This window comes from Bubalus kerabau, chromosome 1 (assembly GCF_029407905.1).
Source record: "Bubalus kerabau isolate K-KA32 ecotype Philippines breed swamp buffalo chromosome 1, PCC_UOA_SB_1v2, whole genome shotgun sequence".
Taxonomy (NCBI): Eukaryota; Metazoa; Chordata; class Mammalia; order Artiodactyla; family Bovidae; genus Bubalus; species Bubalus kerabau.
Genome location: NC_073624.1, coordinates 30,304,571 through 30,324,201, shown reverse-complemented (window position 1 = coordinate 30,324,201; position 19,631 = coordinate 30,304,571). Strand labels below are relative to the sequence as shown.

The following is a 19,631-nucleotide window of genomic DNA, read 5'->3' as shown; positions in this document are numbered from 1 at the left end:
TTAGATGAGGCATTCTGCATGGGGTGCTACTGGTGGTTGGGTGATGCCAGGTCTTGTATTCCAGTGGTTTCCTTTGTGTGAGTTCTCTCTGATACTCCCTAGGGTTAGTTCGTCTGGTAGTCTAGGGTCTTGGAGTCAGTGCTCCCACTCCAAAGAGTCAGGGTTTGATCTCTGTTGTGGCACATCTCATCTATGTGATGAATTGCCTATGCCTGTTAGTGGCTCAACAACCTGGTCCTTTAGTTATTTTAGAGCTCTCAGTCTACCTCCTTGATTTATTGCCCTGGAAAATAGCAATACATTCCAAGACCAGAGTAATATCTCTATATGTATCTGACTGTGAGGCCCCACCTGTGGTTCTGCACATCTCTGGGCACCGTGAACATTTCCCCCTGATCTCAGAACGCAGCTCCCATGAATTTTCCTCTATTTCTTTGCATTGATCACTGAGGAAGGCTTTCTTATCTCTCCTTGCTATTGTTTGGAACTCCATTCAAATGGGTATATCTTTCCTTTTCTCCTTTGCCTTTAGCTTCTCTTCTTTTTTCAGCTATTTGTCAGGCCTCCTCAGACAACCATTTTGTCTTTTTGCATTTATTTTTCTTGGGGATGGTCTTTATCACTACCTCTTGTACAAAGTCACGGACCTCCAACCATAGTTCTTCAGGCACTCTGTCAGATCAAATCCCTTGAATTTATCTGTCACTTCCACTGTATAATCATAATCGATTTGATTTAGGTCATACCTGAAGGGTCTAGTGGTGTTCTTTTTTTCTTCAATTTAAACCTGAATTTTGCAATAAGGAGTTCATGATCTGAGCCACAGCCAGCTCCCAGTGTTTTGTTTTTGTATGTATGTATATTTATGGCTGATTCACATTTCTTTGGCAAAAACCAATACAATGTTGCAAAGGAATTATCCTCCAATCAAAAATAAATTTAAAAAAATTTGGACTCTGTCACATCAACTGTAACACCTTGGACAAATTACTTAAATGTTTTTGCTTGTGTGTTAGTTGCTCAGTTGTGTCTGACTCATTATCCCTATTTCACATTGGAATAAATGTTTGTATCCTAATGTAATATAGGGGTAAAAATCCTACCTCATACAATTTTGTAATAGGTATATGAATTAATGGATATAAAATAGCTTTTACAATGTCTGATATTAATCAGGTACAGAATTCTAAAAGATTAATGCATTTTTCCCCTTTTTGTTAATGAACATTTTCTTATCTTTACAAATAACTGCACAACATATATTTCATGTTCTCATGTTTTTCAATTATACTTTACATTTTATCTTCAGCTAAAGCTGAACAATATCATAAACAGTATCGACTGCTTTCCATTATTTTCCTTTTATGTGCTTATAATTGTTTGAGTGCTAAAGGCTATATGTTTTTAGGTTATTAGAGAGTTCATGTTGACAGTGAAGAATTAAATCAATACTAAAAGGAAAAGGATTTGATACTTTTAACTTATCAACTTAGTAAAAATATGACATCAATACATTTTGAAGGATCGGTTTGAATGTCATTATTTCTGATAAGTCTGAAATGGGTAGAAGAGAGGAAAAGATCTATTTCTTAACCTATTGATGTAAATCCAACATAATCCCCAGGCAAACTGAAACCCTTGTTTACTGAATCAATTTGAGTTTTACAGTGAAAGGATGAGGCTGCCTGTTAAGTAATGAATTCTTGCTGCAAGAATCAGTCAACCAGGGAATATGACCTTCTGTCATGGTATTAATTAGGAAACCCTGTATTGGGCCACAGTCTAGACTAGTGGTTTTCAAATTCTCCTCATTCAACTCTGGGGATGAGAGGCATGGGGGGAGGTGATAAAGTCTTTGAGGCATGCCAAGTCCAGGGAAGAGACAAAGGGCTAAGGGAGACTGAGCCCCTCTTTGTAATTACATCACTGAGAGTGATTGTGCTTTCATTGTTTCATATTTTGGTTTTCAGATGCAGTCTGTTTTTTGAGAGTCACAACAAAAATACCATACACTTGACAACTAGTACACACAAACCACTGTCTATATGCAAATAGAAAGAGGCACCATATCTACCTCTGAAAGAGCCTGTGAAAAGTTGGTAAGAAAGTATACACACATGCATTAAGTCAAAAATAATTTACAAGGCAATGTAACATAGTTGAACGAGGAAGCATTTGAAGAAGGGAGTATTTCAGAGATGAGCTGAATTTGAAGATTGTGAAAGACATAGAATAGTAAACAGGTGAAAGAAAACGTTTGCTAGATAGGAAAAGGCAAACAAAGACACCTCAGAGTAGAAGTTAAAAGTGGATTGGGAAGGCCATAACCAAGAGATAGGAAAGAATAAATCAAAGTCTTAGAGGATAGTTTATAAAAATGATGAGATAAAGGAGCTGGAATAGAGAAAGATAAGAAAGGTTAGAATAGGGAAAGGATGATATGACTTCTCTTGTTGTAAAGTAAACACTGCTGAAATAGATTTAAAAGAGATTTTTAAAAGGAAAAGAAACCTATTTAGTAAATGAAAAGTCTGGTCCTTACTTTCCCAGGAGTAGAGAAGGATTGCATTAAGTTATTCCTACTCTCTCATTCTATCCATCCCTTAGTGAAACAGGAAATGGTCCATTGTGGTTAGTGGTCTGAACGAGAGGTAGGGGTGAGAATTCTTCTTATAAAGAAAGCTTAGCCAAACCTAAGAAGACTTTTGCTTTCTGTCTTGAAGGGCCATGTTTTAAGAAATGGATTGAGCCAGGCCTGAGTGCTTCTCCCTAATGTAGTTAACTGATGGTGATTAAACTAGAATGCTGACTGTGTATGCAGGCTTTCCCATGCTCTCTCCTTCATGGGACTTCTCTCCAGAGTGACTTCTGACACACGATAAGCTCAGTATTGACTTTTCTACCATCATTGCATTTATCAGCTTTCTTCCCACATGGGCTTTCTGATGTCCTAGAGGACTGGTGGTATAACCGAAGACCTTCCCATGCTCATTATTACATCCATAGGACTTCTAACCTGTGTGAATTCTGTGATATATAATGAGGTGTGAGTCTCAACTGTGTATTTTCCACATTTATTGTGCTTTTGCTGGTGTGAAGTCTGTAACATAAAGTAAGATATTTACTAAATGCCATGCCATGCCACATTCAAAAGGCTTTTCTCTGGCGTGAACTTGCTCATAATCAACACATTTAGAGGTCTGATTGAAGGCTTTTCTACACTGCCAACACATATGTGCTTGTTTGCTGGCATGGGGAACCCAGTGTCAAGTAAGACTGACACTGACTGTCTTATTTGACACTGGATTTACTCTGACTGAAGGTCTTACTACGTTCCTTACACTTGTAAGACTTCTCCCCAGTGTGAACTGTCTGGTGGTCAGTAAGATTTCTATCAGAACAGAGAGCATTCCCACATTCATTTCAACATAACATTTGTCACCTGTGTGAAGTGCCTAGTGTAAAAAGATTCTACTCTGAATGAAGGCCTCCTACACTCATGATATTCTGCAGACTTCTCCCCAATAAGGGCTGTCTGATGTGCCTCTGAGGGAATGAGGAGTGAAGGCTTTTCATGTTTGTCACCTTGATGAGGTTTCTCTTTGTCTATATTTATTGAGACGGGAGGAGTGGTGACAAGTCTCCTCACATTCACTTTCATAGAATCTGTCCCCTCAGTGGGTGCTCAGATGAACCACTGGCTGAGGGGTTTCTCTAAAGCTCTTAACATACCATTACATTCCCAGAGTTTCATATAAGTGTGGATTCCCTGATGGTTAACCAGATGTGGGTTCTGACTAGAATTTTGCTGCATTTATGGCACCTTCAGAGGTGATGTGTGTCCCTTCAGACCTCCTTGTTGTTCAGTAGGACTGAGGACAGACTAAAATGTCCTGCAGGTGAGAGCTTCGCCTGCCACTTTCCCTGTTCATTGCTGTACGCACAGCAGAGCTGACCAGAGCATATGGGCAAAGAGATAGCTCCACCTGGGGCACTTGCCAGCTTTAGGAGAAGTGCTGATGGCTGCGGGTTGCTGTAGGGGAGGAGCGTGGTCTCAGCCACAGCACTTTGGGTGCTGACTGCTGGGCTAGGGGGGACCATGGCCTGGCCAGCTCACCTGGACACTTCCACAGCCACCCAGTAGAGCCAGTGTTCCACATCCCCAAGGCCTGCATGAGGCCTTGATATGTAATTTTAACTGAAAAAAACCTTTCTATTCCTTAAACAATAACAACAAATCAATAAGGCAGAAATAAAAAATAACATCTGGCCTCCACAATCTCCATTGTTCTTTCTATATATTGCTCATGTGGCTGCTTAAATGACCTAGTTATTTATGTAAAAACCTTCCTTTTCATTTCAAAAACTGTTAACTGGATCCAACTGTTTTTTGATTGTAGTGCTAGAAAAATATATTAATACTTATAACCAAAGAAAAAAAGATACACTGTCTTTGAAATATCGAGTTTCCATGTATCTTTGGCATCAATCAGTGTATACTACTCATAGTAAAAATGTTACACATTTTTAAAAAAATCAGTGATGATTTGGATTTTAGCTTTGATTTGATAGACATCTCAGGTTATGGAATTGATGCCTTGTTTTGTTTTTGTTCAAAATACATCTATGAAGTATATTAGGAAAGTTTGTAGGGTGTCTTTGTAGCAGAAAAATTGTCAAGGTGACAGAATTAAGTTTTTAGCAAAATGTTTTCTATTCATGCATTGTGCGGGTGTGTGCATGCTCGGTCGTGTCCAATTCTTTGCAACCCCATGGATGGACTGTAGCTCTTCAGGTTCCTCTGTCCATGGGATTTCCCAGGCAAGAATACTGGAGTAGGATGCCATTTCCTTCTCCAGGGGATCTTCCTGACTCAAGGATCAAACCTGAGTCTCTTGCATATCCTGCTTGGCCGGCAGATTCTTCACCACTGTGCTACCTGGGAAGCCCTCTTCTATTCATACTAATGGTCTAATTTTCCCCTTAATTATTAAATTTGTTTCCTTGACTTATTAAGACTTCAGTTATGTAACATTTACTGTGTATGTATGAAAGTTTAATCTCTTCACTTCTAAATGTCACTTATCAATCATTTTTAATAGAGTCTTCTAGTCTTGGATTTTGGAGAAAGAAAATAATAAAACTCATGGAGAAAGAATGATTCTAAGTCAGACAAGTGTGACTGATAGAGACTTGGCAGAGAAGGAGTTTGTGAGTTCAGTGATGCTAAGAAGGGCTTTCTGGGCATGAGTAAAATCACAAAATATATCACATAGCACCATGACTCATGAACATCAATGAATTTTAAATTGAATCAAAACTGAGATGTTATAGCTAATGATATACTCGTGTCCTAGGCAAGGGTGCACACATAATCTAAATAAGCATGAAATTAAACTAGCCTGCATGGGGTCACCAAACCAACCAGTTTTGATTAAGTCAAGAAATCAATTTAAGTAAGAAGTATCTTTATTTTTTTCACTAAACTGAAAGTCTGCTTCTATTAATAAACCAATGGAACAGCTGATGCAGTTAATGTGATCCCAACTGGTCACAGTGCATCAAATAGATCATGCAGTTTGGATGAGATTCAATTAATTTTTCTTAAATAATTATAATAACAATTCACAAATTGTTTATGCCATTTCAAAACCTAAACAATACAAAATAAAAATACTCAACTTATCTACTGAATACATCGACTTACATCACCATCAATCCCTTGTACGCATAGGGCAGGGTTCAGAGGGAGGTGACAGGTCTTTGTACACCAAAAGAATTCTTCTAGTCTGCCAAGTTCCTTCTTCAGGACCTCCTGTGAAAAATCATTAGAAAAAGCATTTTTGAAACTGTAAAGAATTTGACTTTCCCTTCAAGTTATACGTTTCTTCTATTGATTATATAAACTCGTTAATTTAGGGGTTACACACTTGGATGCTTTGGGTCGGTGGGTGATGTAGCTGCATATGAGGAGGCAACAGGCTAAAACAAGAGGGAGTCCTAGGAAAAATGAGGGCATAAAGATTGAATGCCCTTTCTGAAGCACTTTAAATTGAAAACAAAAGCAAAACAAAGTACTGTTCTGTTCAAACAAGACATGATGCATGGGGCTTGACCTGTGACCCAGCAACTTGCAACCCCTGCTTTAAGGAATTATTAACATGATCCATTTATTGTAATTCCCTGAAATCTTAGTTTGTAACTCTTAAGATTTACACTTGATAATAATACTACATTTTAGAAAAAAATTTACATAGAGTAGGTGCAATAATGACAAAAAAGATAATTACGGACAATTGATAAATGTCAGAAATGGTAACATATATGAACAAACAGTTTACTAAATGCCAGTGAGTGTATTTCTGATACTTGACTTACTCCCTTCAACAGTCCTCTGCACACGTGGAAGGTCAGAGACCAAACAACACCTTTAGCATTGTGTATCCCCTGAGAGGAAGAGAACAAACTTACAGATATCAAGGGGGAACTGAGAGGATGGGATGAATTGGGAAATTGGGACTGACATATATACACTATTATGTATAAAACAGAAAACCAACGAGAACCTACTGTACAGCACAGGGAACTCTACTCAGTGCTCTGTGGTGACCTATATGGGAAGGAACTCCAAAAAAAGGGGGACACATGCATACATGTAATTGATTCACTTTGCTGTACAGAAAAAACTAACATAACATTGTAAACCAACTATACTCCAGTTAAAAAAAAAAAAAGAATTGTGTATTCCCTGTCAAAAAGAGGGAAAAGCAATGATAATTAAAAAAAAAACAAAAACAAAAAAACTTTTGGCCTACTTTGAAAACTCTTTTAAGTACATTTCTACAAATGAGGATATCAGATTAATGATGCTTGACCAACTCTCAAGAGTTTCTCAGCTCTGACTCCTGGCTCTTGGTCAAATGACAGAATCGACTGCTTCCAGAATCCAGAAAAACAAGGAGGAGAAATGGGGCAAAGTTCCACAATGGGATTCTTTTCGTCTGTCCTCTTTGTCTTTTCTATACCTGGATTTGCCTGAAGAGCATCACAGAGGGGAACCTCTGCTCTCTTTAACTAAAATTTCTTCACTGGATATCAGTTTAGTTCAGTTCAGTCACTCAGTCATGTCCAATTCTTTGCGACCCCATGAATCACAGCACACCAGGCCTCCCTGTCCATCACCAACTCCTGGAGTTCACTCAAACTCATGTCCAATGTTTTTTCCAATGAGTCAACTCTTTGCATGAGGTGGCCGAAGTACTGGAGTTTCAGCTTTAGCATCAGTCCTTCCAATGGAACACCCAGGACTGATCTCCTTTAGGATAGACCCTTTGGACCTCTTTGCAGTCCAAGGGACTCTCAAGAGTCTTCTCCAACACCACAGTTCAAAAGCATCAATTCTTTGGTGCTCAGCTTTCTTCACAGTCCAACTCTCACATCCATACATGACCACTGGAAAAACCATAGGCTCAACTAGATGGACCTTTGTTGGAAAAGTAATGTCTCTGCTTTTTAATATGCTATCTAGGTTAGTCATACGTTTCCTTCCAAGGAGTAAGTGTCTTTTTTTGTTTGTCTTTTTTTTGTTGTTTTTTTCATAAACACATCACTGTTTATTATCTTTTTCTTTCTTTTTTTTTTTTAGCTTTACAATATTGTATTGGTTTTGCCATACATCAACATGAATCCACCACAGGTATACACATGTTCCCCATCCTGAACCCCCCTCTCACCTCCCTCCCCGTACCATGGCTACAATCACCATCTGCAGTGATTTTGGAGCCCCCCAAAATAAAGTCTGTCACTGTTTCCATTGTTTCTCCATCTATTTGCCATGAAATGATGGAACCAGATGACATGATCTGAGTTTTCTGAATGTTGAGTTTTAAGCCAACTTTTTCACTCTCCTCTTTCACTTTCATCAAGGGGCTTTTTAGTTCCTCTTCACTTTCTGCCATAAGGGTGGTGTCATCTGCATATCTGAGGTTATTGATATTTCTCCTGGCAATCTTGATTCCAGCTTGTGCTTCTTCCAGCCCAGTGTTTCTCATGATGTACTCTGCATATAAGTTAAATAATCAGGGTGACAATATACAGCCTTGATGTACTCCTTTTCCTATTTGGAACCAGTCTGTTGTTCCATGTCCAGTTCTAACTGTTGCTTCCTGACCTGCATATAGGTTTCTCAAGAGGCAGGTCAGGTGGTCTGGTATTCCCATCTCTTTCAGAATTTTCCACAGTTTATTGTGATCCACACAGTCAAAGGCTTTGGCATAGTCAATAAAGCAGAAATAGATGTTTTTCTGGAACTCTCTTGCTTTTTTGATGATCCAGTGGATGTTGGCAATTTGATCTCTGGTTCCTCTGCCTTTTCTAAAACCAGCTTGAACACCTGGAAGTTCACGGTTCACGTATTGCTGAAGCCTAGCTTGGAGAATTTTGAGCATTACTTTACTAGCGTGTGAGATGAGTGCAATTGTGTGGTAGTTTGAGCATTCTTTGGCATTGCCTTTCTTTGGGATTGGAATGAAAACTGACCTTTTCCAGTCCTGTTAATTGGGCTTTAAAAAAAAATGAAAAAAAAAAAAAGCTTATAGTAACTTGTGAGAAATTATAAATTCTTCTCCCATCTCCTTCTTTTTTCTCTTCCTGTTTTCATGTGAAGAGGTGTTCTCACAGGAGCAGCCACTCAAGGTGAGAGAAATGCATTTATGTGAGAGGATGATGTCAGTATCACTTCGGAACTTGATGCAATTGGTCAAAAAAGGCACTGTACTGACTGTAGTATGCATCTTCAATACACGAGGGGTTTTGAAATATAAGAAATAAAGACCAAACCTATACACAAAGTTTGTACATTTTAAACCAAATTTATTTTACTTGTGCTCAACTTTTTGTTTACCATTAGACAATAACTAATGAGTTTGCAATAACATGGAGAAGTCATAGAAATGTTTTTTGCATTGCTTATCATGTTATGTTCTCTTGCATGTTATGTTGCATGTATGTTATCTTCTCTGCATCCAGAGATTATATGCCTCCCATTTAAAAATAAATTCCATGCTTCTGTGTTTTATTTTCCATTTTTTCCTATGTAGGTGAAGTAGCATAGCTTCTGGCATTACTACCAAATAAAGTGATTTCCAGTAAGAAAAATCTTGTGCTGGAAAGAGTTCTGGGACACTTTGCCTCCTACTATTTTCATATCATTGTATTGAAAACTTGTTGATTTTAAATAGTGGGTGGAGAGAGACCATGAGCTCCCTGAGGACAAGATTCATGGTTTAGTCATCTTTCTATCCTTAACTCCTAGACCATAGTAAGTCCTTGTTATTGAATGACATTCTTAATCCAATGAATGGAAATTCACTATCTCTCTACATATAGAATGTGAGCTTAAGAGAATCTGCTCAATGGTAGATTCTTTACATCACTAATGAAGGGAACTAGTAATGCAGACAATTAAAAAGAGCAAGTGTTCTTCCATTAGATCAAGAAAAAGAACAGCCAGGTCCTTTATTATAATCAGTGATGAAAGAGGGACAATATTTTGACTGCCATCCATGGGTGTTAGTGTGAAAGTCTTAATATCCACACCACTATTCATTTGTTTCATGTATTTCATTTTATTTGCTGTGGCAAAAAAAAAAAAAAAAGCCTTTAAAAATGTAACTTTGATTAGTGCAGAGTTGGAAAAATTTAGACCAAAATGTTGTCCCTTGGACAAGGGTGTTTAAAAAGTCCCATTTGTGTACTTCTGTAAGTCTGAATTGTGCTTCCATTCTGAGGAAATTACTTCATCTGGTCATTTTAGTCAAATTGCCTTGAAATTGGTCTCTTGTCAGGTACTGTTTGTGCAACATGGCTATTTAAATTAAAAAACCATGTCCTGGTGATAGAAATTATCATTAACATTAGGATAGTAAATTGACACAAAAAAAAACTTAATCAAAAGAATTAATTGAAGTGTCTTATGACTAAGTGGCAGTCAAGGAATGTACTTGCAGTGTTATGAACTTTAAACTTAATTGAACCATAATGAAAAAGAAAACAAAACTTCATTACATGAACACTGATGTCCCAACAAACCTGTCTTTGAGGGTCACTAGCAGTCTTGACTTTTTCCCCAATGTCTCCCAGAATCTTGATAAGTTTCTGCTCCTTGGAAAACTCATCCCTCAAGGCTTTTCCTGCACAGAATTGGAGTGCAGCCAATAGCTTCTGATACCAGCTTTTAAAATAAGCTTCATTCTGTGCATCCTTTAGCAGCCTGAAGGAGAGGGAGAAAAAGAATTCTTATATCTAAAGCTGATTTTTTAAAACACCTCCAGCAGGAACAATAAGCACGTTTCAGACTTATCTGTGTGATGGCTTTGGGCAGTTTAACAGCCTAGAATGGGGAAAATGTTGTTTATTTGTTGCCAGTCATCAAGTTTCATCTGATAGTTAATGAGATTCCAAGAGTGAAAAATCAATAAGAGACCCACTATTCCTCATTTCAGTTCACGATGCACTTTTTCTTCTTTCAGGCTTCTTAAGTTCTACGACAAATAACTTATCCTAAGAGCCTATTTTTGACTTATTATAATACAGACAAAGTTTTTTAAATTGTATTTAATAGTCACTATACTTAATGACGACTCAACCATCAACCCCAAGTTTTTCTGTTTTTCTTCAATAGATAATGTCCCCACACTGTCATATATCTATGTATTGCTCTTTATTCCATCACTTCCCCTTGATTACCTGGAGGAAGATACCAGAAAGGCATGACCATGGTGTTTTTTTGTTGTTTCGTTTTGCTTTCAGGTATTTCTGATTCAAATCTCAGCCCTACAACTTCCAAGTAACAAGTAACTTAGGCTACTTACTTAAGCCGGTTGAGGTTAAAAAAAAAAAAAAAAGGTAATATCTCTGAACCTATAGAATTATACAGAATGTAGAAAAAGTTAATGTGATTCTAATTCAAAAGGGCTTAGCTCCAAGTATGTACTAGCCATAAAACAAACATTAGTTCAGCTGTATCTTGCAGTCTCGCCAAGCCAACTTCTCTCGCTGGCAGTCTGCTTGTGTCATGAACACGGAAGGCACAACAAAACGAGGGAAGGACACTTGGCTAGATAATGGAACAGTGACAATTACTGGATTACTCTTTCTGCCATGTGACAATTTCTATTTCCTTGAAACTAATTCCAATATGCTTCAACTTTACTTTTTATTATGCCCTAAAACACTGAAGGAAAAAGGACTGATTCCTTTATATCTCTTTGATTGATTCTTTAATTCTTAACTTGTCTCTAGTCTTCTTCTCTTCTGAAAAAAAAAATTATCATTCAAGGAACTATAAGAAAGTTATGAAAATGGAATGCTGAAAAAAAGGAATAAATTCCTAGGAGCCAAAATATTAATATATATATATAGATGAGTTTCATTTTGCATTCCTAATTTTGCATCTCTGCCCACTATGTATTGTGCTACAGAGTCTAAGAAACACATTATTTTCATTTGTTGTATGTTCTTTGTTCCTATACATTTAAGTTTAAAAATTAATTGAATGAATCTGCTTTTCTTTTTTTTTTTTTTGGGAAAGGGCTTGCTCTCTTGTCATTTTTACCAAGCCAAATTATCTTCTCTCACCTCTTTGACTTTTGCAAAGGAAACATAAACCGAGTGGAATAATAGTTCTTGTTTCTGAAAAGCATTAAAAAAAAACCTCAAGGGGCTAAAGATGTATTGATGAAAATATAATCTATTGATACTTATGTTTTCAATGTAAGGAGAATAACAGACAATGAAAAAGTTTCCTACCTACTCCTTCAATGAGATTTTGAGATTTCAGACATAATAAATGAATCATGTCATTTTTTGAAGGGTCCAGGAGAATGAGAGTTGTATGAATGTGAACTGGAAAGCCTCAAATGAAAGCATCCACATTTAAAACTTCAAGATAGTTTCTGCAGAGTGTATACTTCAGAGGGGCTTCCCCAGTGGCTCAGTGGTAAAGAATCTACCTTCAATTCAGGAGACATGGAAGACACAGGTTCTATCCTTGTATGGGGAAGATTCCCTGCAGGAGGGCATGGCACCCCAGTATTCTTGCCTGAAGAATCCCATGGACAGAGGAGCCTGGTGGGCTATAGTCCATGAGGTTGCAAAGAGTTGGAAATGACTGAAGTGACTGAGCATGTACCCATGTATACCTCAGAGATTTTCACAGTAATTTGAGGACCTCAGTAATATACAGTTGTATAGGCTACTTAGTTTTCAATAAGGTAAAGAAGTGATGGGTACAATATTTCTATATCCCATATCGATGCTTGCCAACACTCTCATACCTTTTAAATACTGAGTTACTTGTTTTTAAAGATATTATTGTTTAAAACTTTTTGAAACAAGTTGCCAGTCCAGGTTCGATGCATGATACTGGATGCTTGGGGCTGGTGCACTGGGATGACCCAGAGGGATGGAATGGGGAGGGAAGAGGGAGGAGGGTTCAGGATGGGGAACACATGTATACCTGTGGTGGATTCATTTTGATATTTGGCAAAATTAATACAATTATGTAAAGTTTAAAAATAAAATAAAATTAAAAGAAAATAAAAAAATTGTTTATACAAAAAAAAACCAAAACTTTTAGAACATAAATATAACTGTATTACCACCTGACTATTACATACATGATGAAAGGTTATTCTTCACAGATGAAGTTAGCTTTTTACTAAAGTAATTAAAGAAAAGATATATTTTAGGAATGGGAATATGGTCATAGGAATTGTTAAAATTGTGTTGCTTGTATCCAAAATACTCTTAACCAACTCGACGGACATAAGTTTGAGTAAGCTCTGGGAGTTGGTGATGGACAGGGAAGCCTGGCATGCTGCAGTCCCCGGGGTTGCAAAGAGCTGGACATGACTGAGCGACTGAACTGAACTGAATTCTATTAGAAGTCTATTTGCTTCTCTCGTAAGTGCTGGTTCAAAGAGGGGGAAAAAATCAGTTTAACTCATTGTTCGAAATAAAACAGAGCAGGGACTTCCCTGGCAGCCCAGTGGTTAAGACTCTGCTTTCCACTGCAGGGTATGTGGGTTCAATTACTAGATGGGGAATTAAGATCCCACTTGCCTCATGGCGAAAAACTAAAAAACATAAAGCAGAAGCAATATTGTAACAGATTCAATAAAGACTTAAAAAATGGTTCACCATCAAAAAAAAAAATCCTTAAAAAATAAATTAAAAAATAAAACAGGGGAGATTTGTAGAGAGATTATGTGACTGTGCTTTAAAATTTTTTTAAGTGAAGAAAACTCAGTGTGTTTCATTGTGATTATTTTCCTTATAAAACATGTCTCATTCAAACTTTCATTTCTCCCATGATGACATGATCTCCTGGTTCAAGCTCTATGGGTTTTTACTCAACTTGTAAGGTTTTTTACACAGTGCAGAACTGAAATGATAGTGTGTTGTATAATGATCCTGAGAGGTCAATTAGTCTATCCCTGTGTTGTCAGGGACAATCATTTTAACTGAGGAGAGAAATTAACATGTACTTTAATTTTAATCTATTCAGAGAAAGCTGGACTATTCAATTTTGAGTGGAGGGTTACATAATTCTGTGTCAATGACCTTCACAAGCAGGAAGTGGCAAACCCATCATGTGGTATTTTTTACCTGCTGCTTCTGTTTGTAAGACTGGAAAACAACTGGTCACTTTCCCCTGAGAATTACAGAAACTCTTTTCACAAGACACGGTCACTGGGAAAAGCAGAATTGCTTATGCCAAATTAAAAAAAAAAATAATTTTTTAAAGTTCAGGTCAAGGGATTGAGAAATAGGAATAAGACTTGGTGCTGAAAAAGACTGGGCTCTTAAGATGCAGGCAATGTGACCACAAACTATGAGGTAAACCTCAAAATGTCAGAGACCTGTTAATCCCAGTGCCGGCGAGATACAGGAGTAGTTCAACTTGATATTATTTTTTACGTGTGTCTAATGGACTGTAAGTAATGACAACATTAAAATGAGAATACATGCATAAAATCCAGCTGATTAAAGGTTTTGGTAGTGTTGAGAATGAGAGGCAAAAAACAAGAAGAGAAGCAGATATAACCCAGGTGACAGAGCGTACTTGTTCTGGGATGTCATAAGGCATTTGCCTAAGTTAAGGGGATAGTGGTGAACTCATATACACAAACCCCAGCAGCATGAAATGGAGATTTTCCCCATTTCTTCATGCACATAATGCTTCTGATCACATGGTGAGTGACTTGCTGGAGGTCCAGGAAAAGGACAGCTAGTTCTCATTTCATCAGTCTACCAGCAGAACAGAACAGGCTAATCACACCAACCCAGCTCTCCTTGCCTCACGACTCCCTTCGGTGTAGGTCTTAATTTTAGTTCTCAGTAGCATGATATCCTAATCAGATGGTAAAGAATCCGCCTGCAATGCAGGAGACTCAGGTTTGATCCCTGGGTCAGGAAGATCTCCTGGAAAAGGGCATGGCAACACACTCCAGTATTCCTGCTTGGAGAATTCCATGGACAGAGGAGCCTGATAGGCTACAGTCCATGGGGTCACAAGGAATCAGACATGAATGAATGTATGAAATACACACCCACATGTATATTTCCTGTGAGGGAAGAGAGGAAACAACATTCGGAAGAAAACTGAGCTACACAATGAAGATGAGTGATTTCAGGTCACTCCAGGACCTCCCCTTCCCATTGCCTCTATTGATTTTTACTTTAGGTGGGGGTCGGGGTGTGCTCCTAGACCATGTCTTAGTGACCACGGTTGAATTTTAGAATGCGACTCTTCAAGTGTATTTATAACCCTGGGACATATAAAGGCTGAAATCCAATATTTGATATGGAATTATTAACTATAAGTTTTCAACAGTTTGTTAAAAAGTAAAAAACAATGTACCTCTTTAGTCTTTATAACTTTATTTTACTTCTTATTGGTTGAGAGATTTATTTAATATTTCCCTAAACTGAGGTACCTGATACATTTTATTGTCTTGCAAACATAACTGTTTCCTATGAGTAGCTCATTTCTAGAATATTGATTCACCCTTTCAGAAATATAGCACCGAACTTCTTTTGAATTTTGCACATAGGGAGCATTACATGGTCCAAGTCTGCTGAAATGTAATTTCTAATCAATAGTTGTTTTGCAGCATATATTTGTCTATAAGCCACTTTGAAACAACAAGAATATAAAACTATTAAAAAGGAATAAATTCAGAAGATAAGGAAATACATACTCTGGAGACTGTATACATTTCTGGAACACTTAAGTATATGAGAAGAGCCCCTAAGATATGAACTGACTTAATTTTATCCCCATTTTGCAATTTATGTACCGAATATTTATTACCACCTCCAAAGCAGTGTGTTCAGAATGCCATATGTTCATACTTATAATCTTTCCACTGTGGTCACACTGTGTGGTAGATTTGATTATTTTTCCCAACGCCATGCTTTCTTCTCTGAAGCTTACACAGCTACATTCTTTGCTCTGTGACTTCCAGTGTCTTCCCAAAGGCAACATCTACTTTTCCACCCCATGTCAGGATTGGCCTTGTGACTTGCTTAAGCCAGTAGGCTATGACTGGATAAAATGTATGCTCAAGTCCATGTGGATGCTTTAAATGTACTATCATGGATTGGTTTGCCGTCTTGTACTTTCTGCCATGAGAACAGCATGTCCCTGCTGGGGGTTGGGGGTGAGGGATGGGTGTGTTCCTTCAGTGCTGGAATGAGAAGACAATGCTGAGTGGAGCTGAGCACTGCTGTGTAAAGTCCAGGGCAGCCTAGCAGAGCTATAGCAAGTCTGAAGCCTGTGTGGTACATAAGTGAGAAATAAATCTATTGCTAAAAGCCACTGAAACTGTGGGGCTATTTGTTGATATGGTGAAAACTAATGAATATGCCAAGTTTTATACTTTCTTTTTCCCTTTTCTTTGCTTTTGTTTTCATTTGTTTCTATTGCCTTTAGAATATGGAGCATATATATTTTTTAATCTCTCCAATATTAGCCCTGAGGATGCTCTGGGGGTAAATCTAATTAATGAAAATAAACAAAGGAGGCAAGTCTGGTGAAATAGATGGGTGATCAATTTGAGTACACAATTTTAGATTAAAAAATTATAAAAGTTATAAAAATGACTTTTCTTTTATGGATCACTCAGTCAGTTCAGTCTCGCAGTCATGTCTGATTCTTTGTGACCCATAGACTGCAGAATGCCAGGCTTCCCTGTCCATCACCAACTCCCAGAGCTTGCTCAAACTCATGTCCATTGAGTCAGTGATTCCATTCAGCCATCTCATCCTCTGTCATCCCCTTCTCCTCCTGCCTTCAATCTTTCCCAGCCTCAGGATCTTTTGTAATGAGTCAGTTCTTCACATCAGGTGGCCAAAGTATTGGAGCTTCAGCTTCAGCATCATCATCAATGAATATTCAGGACTGATTTCCTTTAGAATTGACTGGTTTGATTTTACGGATCATAAAAAGCCCAAGAGTACTTAAAAAATGATTTGATATGGTTCATTTGGACATGTATATTCTATTATATTAGTAGAATTTTATTGTTATTTTATTACTACTAACATACTTTTTGATTCATTTAGAATATGAACAGGCCGAGGTACCATCTGCTGTTTTGTCCAGCCCAAGTGTCTGAATATCTAATAGGAGATTCTCTCTGAGTAAAAATGCACTAATGAGTGCAACAGGGCAATGACAAAATCTTTTGACATATATATTACAGGACTAGACACACCTAACACACTACTAGATGAAGGGTCTGATGGTTGAGGGCAGCGAGGGAGGCATTACACCTAGCTGCTTGAGAAACTGAGCTCTGCTAATGGCAACAGCTGGAAGAATGCAATGGCTGAATTGGGAGGGTTTTGGAGGAGAAAGCATCTATCTATATTAGCATGCTTAATGGAACTTCCTTTATTGCTCTGGAGTTGGTGATCAAGACCTAAGATTAAAGGAAAGAGACAACAGTTATCCTATGCTTTAACAATAGCCAAAGAAGTGATGGAAGTCAGAGAACTCTACAGGGTTTATTGGGAGATGGCCAAAATGGCTATGACACACCAAGCGCCATCTCCCCTACTGGGCTTTATATTTTCAAGTGGGGTTCGAGGAAAGGGGCTGTTTGAGAGTCATGAGTCATCAGCTTAGTGAGGGATAGAGTGGATCTGCTATTCTCACTCATCCCTGCAAAGTCTAGTGAGGAGGGAAGTTCAAGGATAGTCATTTATTCAGATACATGCAAGAATGGCAGACTATTGCCTCATTTTCAGGTTAAATGTCTGTGATAAAAGAGGGTTTGTTGATTTTCCCTGGGGATGTCAATAGGGAAGAGAGCGCAACGCTAGGATGGAAAAACAGGATAGCAAAGGAGCAGCCTGTACTCCTGCACCCTAACTGGCAAAGCAAGCATGTGTGAGTTTCTCAAGGTTCAGATAAACACAAGGCAGGTAATTAAATGTGATCCCACTCCTTGTGTTGGTTCCTCAGTCATGTCCAGCTCTTTGCAACCCCATGGACTACAGCCTACCAGGCTCCTCTGTCCATGGAATTCTCCAGGGGATCTTGCCCATCCAGGGTTTGAAACTGAGTCTCCCACATTGCAGGCAGATTCTTTACCATTTGAGCCACCAAAGGCTCAGCCAAAGGAAAATCTCCTAATGGGAAATCCTGCAAGGCTGGAACTCACTCACATGAGGGTGCCAGCTTTGACACTGAATCCACAGTGGGCCTTGATGGAGAATCAGAGATCACAGACAGAAACTGTACTTTCTTGCCTCAATGAATGTGAGGGTCACTCTTTCTCTTTTCCCCCCACTCCAAATCAAGAAAAGCAAGAACTAGAAGACAGAGAGAAGAGGAGTGAAACAGCAGGTAATATTCTCCACCCACCACAAGTCCTCCAGGCTAAAACTTGGGGGTGGTAGAGAATGAGGAGGAAGTGTATACTAAATTGGAGAAGAAAATTAAGTTTTAAATTGGACAAAACTGGTGAAGAGGTTTTTTTTTTCTTCTTCTTCTATCTAAAAGTGACCTAGGAAACTGTGGAATCTACCCTGGCTTTAATTAGGAAATTTGAAAGAGGAGAGTAGTATTTTCAAAATAATAAAAAGTTTTATTGGAGACCTACCAATACCAGGCTCAGCCAGTTTAAAGAAAACTAGGCAAGACAATTAAACATCTTTGAGTCAATGGAGAACTTCAGGAAATGCACTGACTGCACTGCATGAGAGAAAAAGTCTCAAAATGCAGAGTAAAAACTGGGGAGTCTTATCTCTTAATTTTCAGAGAGTTGATTGGGATTTCTCTCTTTGCCTTTCTTCATCGCTTTCAACCATTGACTGCTCTTTTAGAGCACTGTTGATTTTGGGTTCCTTTGTGGATGACTGTCGTGAAGCCCAGAATTGTATTCAAGAAATCAAAGTTGTTTCAAGAAATAGGATATTAATACTTCATATATGTGTACATATAGGTGTATATTTACTACTATAATTGATATTTAATCATCATATCAAAATCTTTTAACAATTATGACCAGTTGCATAGTTAATTGTAAGCTCAAATGGTATTTTTCTGAGCAAAAGTTAGCTATAAAGGGTACCCAGTTTATATACACACTTGTAATTAGGATGACGCTTACACAGCACTGTTGCTCTCTTAGGATCATCTGGAAGCTATGAAGGAAAGAAAACAACAACAACAACAACAACTATGCTGAGCAGGTAAGTTCCCATGAGGAGATTCTTGAATCTATAATTAGAAATCAGAGCCCTTTCCTCTCATCTTGCTGAGGGACATGGTCAACTTGGGAGATGTTATTGCTGCTGTTTAGTAGCTAAGTTGTGTCTGATTCTTTGTGACCCCAAGGCTTCTAGCCCGCCAGGTTCCTCTCTCATGGGACTTCCCATGCAAGAATACTGGAGGGGGTTGCTATTTCCTTCTCCAGGGCATCTTCCCAACCTAGGGATGGAGCCCATGTCTCCTGCTTGGCAAGTAGATTCTTTACCACTGAGCCACTTGGAAAGCCCAACTGGAGAGATTAAGGTAAATAAATAAAACTCTTTCCAATGCACTCACAGATATTCCTATGTTCACATGTCTAACACACTGAATGATGTGATGTCAGAGAGCAGAAACTGTCATCCTCCTCTCATTCCAACACACTTTATGCTTCAGTGTTATTTCATTCAAATCACTTTCCTTAATTGAGCACCAAGCTGTGAATGGCTATCAGTGACCTCTCTCAGTCCCCACTGTTATACTCCATATGTGCTTATTAATCCTAAAACAAAACAGGCAGAATTTTGGCCCTGAGCACACTTTAGAATACTAGCTAGCCTTCGATGAGGCCCTTCTGTATTACATTTCCCTTTCTTCTCATTCTGGTTTTCTCCTGTCCCTGACCCCAAGATTCGTACTGCTTCTGCTGCTCTTCCTTTGCCAGAAACTACCTAGCCCTGCTCTCCCCTGTTGTGTCCTGGGGTCCCAATTACTCCTTGTTTTTCTTACTCCAAACATGGCATCTCTCTCTTCAAATTACACTCATATTTTTAGAGAATAATATCACATTAGTGTAGAGCTGAACTGT

General features: G+C 38.3%; 1 protein-coding gene across 2 annotated transcripts in view; it reads right to left on the bottom strand.

Moving 5' to 3' along the window:
• Positions 1–19,631, bottom strand: part of PIK3C2G (phosphatidylinositol-4-phosphate 3-kinase catalytic subunit type 2 gamma) — a 460,044-nt gene that overhangs the window by 193,344 nt on the left and 247,069 nt on the right. For both annotated transcript variants that reach the window (XM_055571258.1, XM_055571268.1), the window contains 2 exons: positions 10,090–10,270; positions 5,708–5,815 (listed from right to left, as the gene is read on the bottom strand). In XM_055571258.1, the coding sequence (XP_055427233.1) occupies positions 5,708–5,815; positions 10,090–10,270 (289 nt within the window). The remainder of the gene's footprint in view (positions 1–5,707; positions 5,816–10,089; positions 10,271–19,631) is intronic.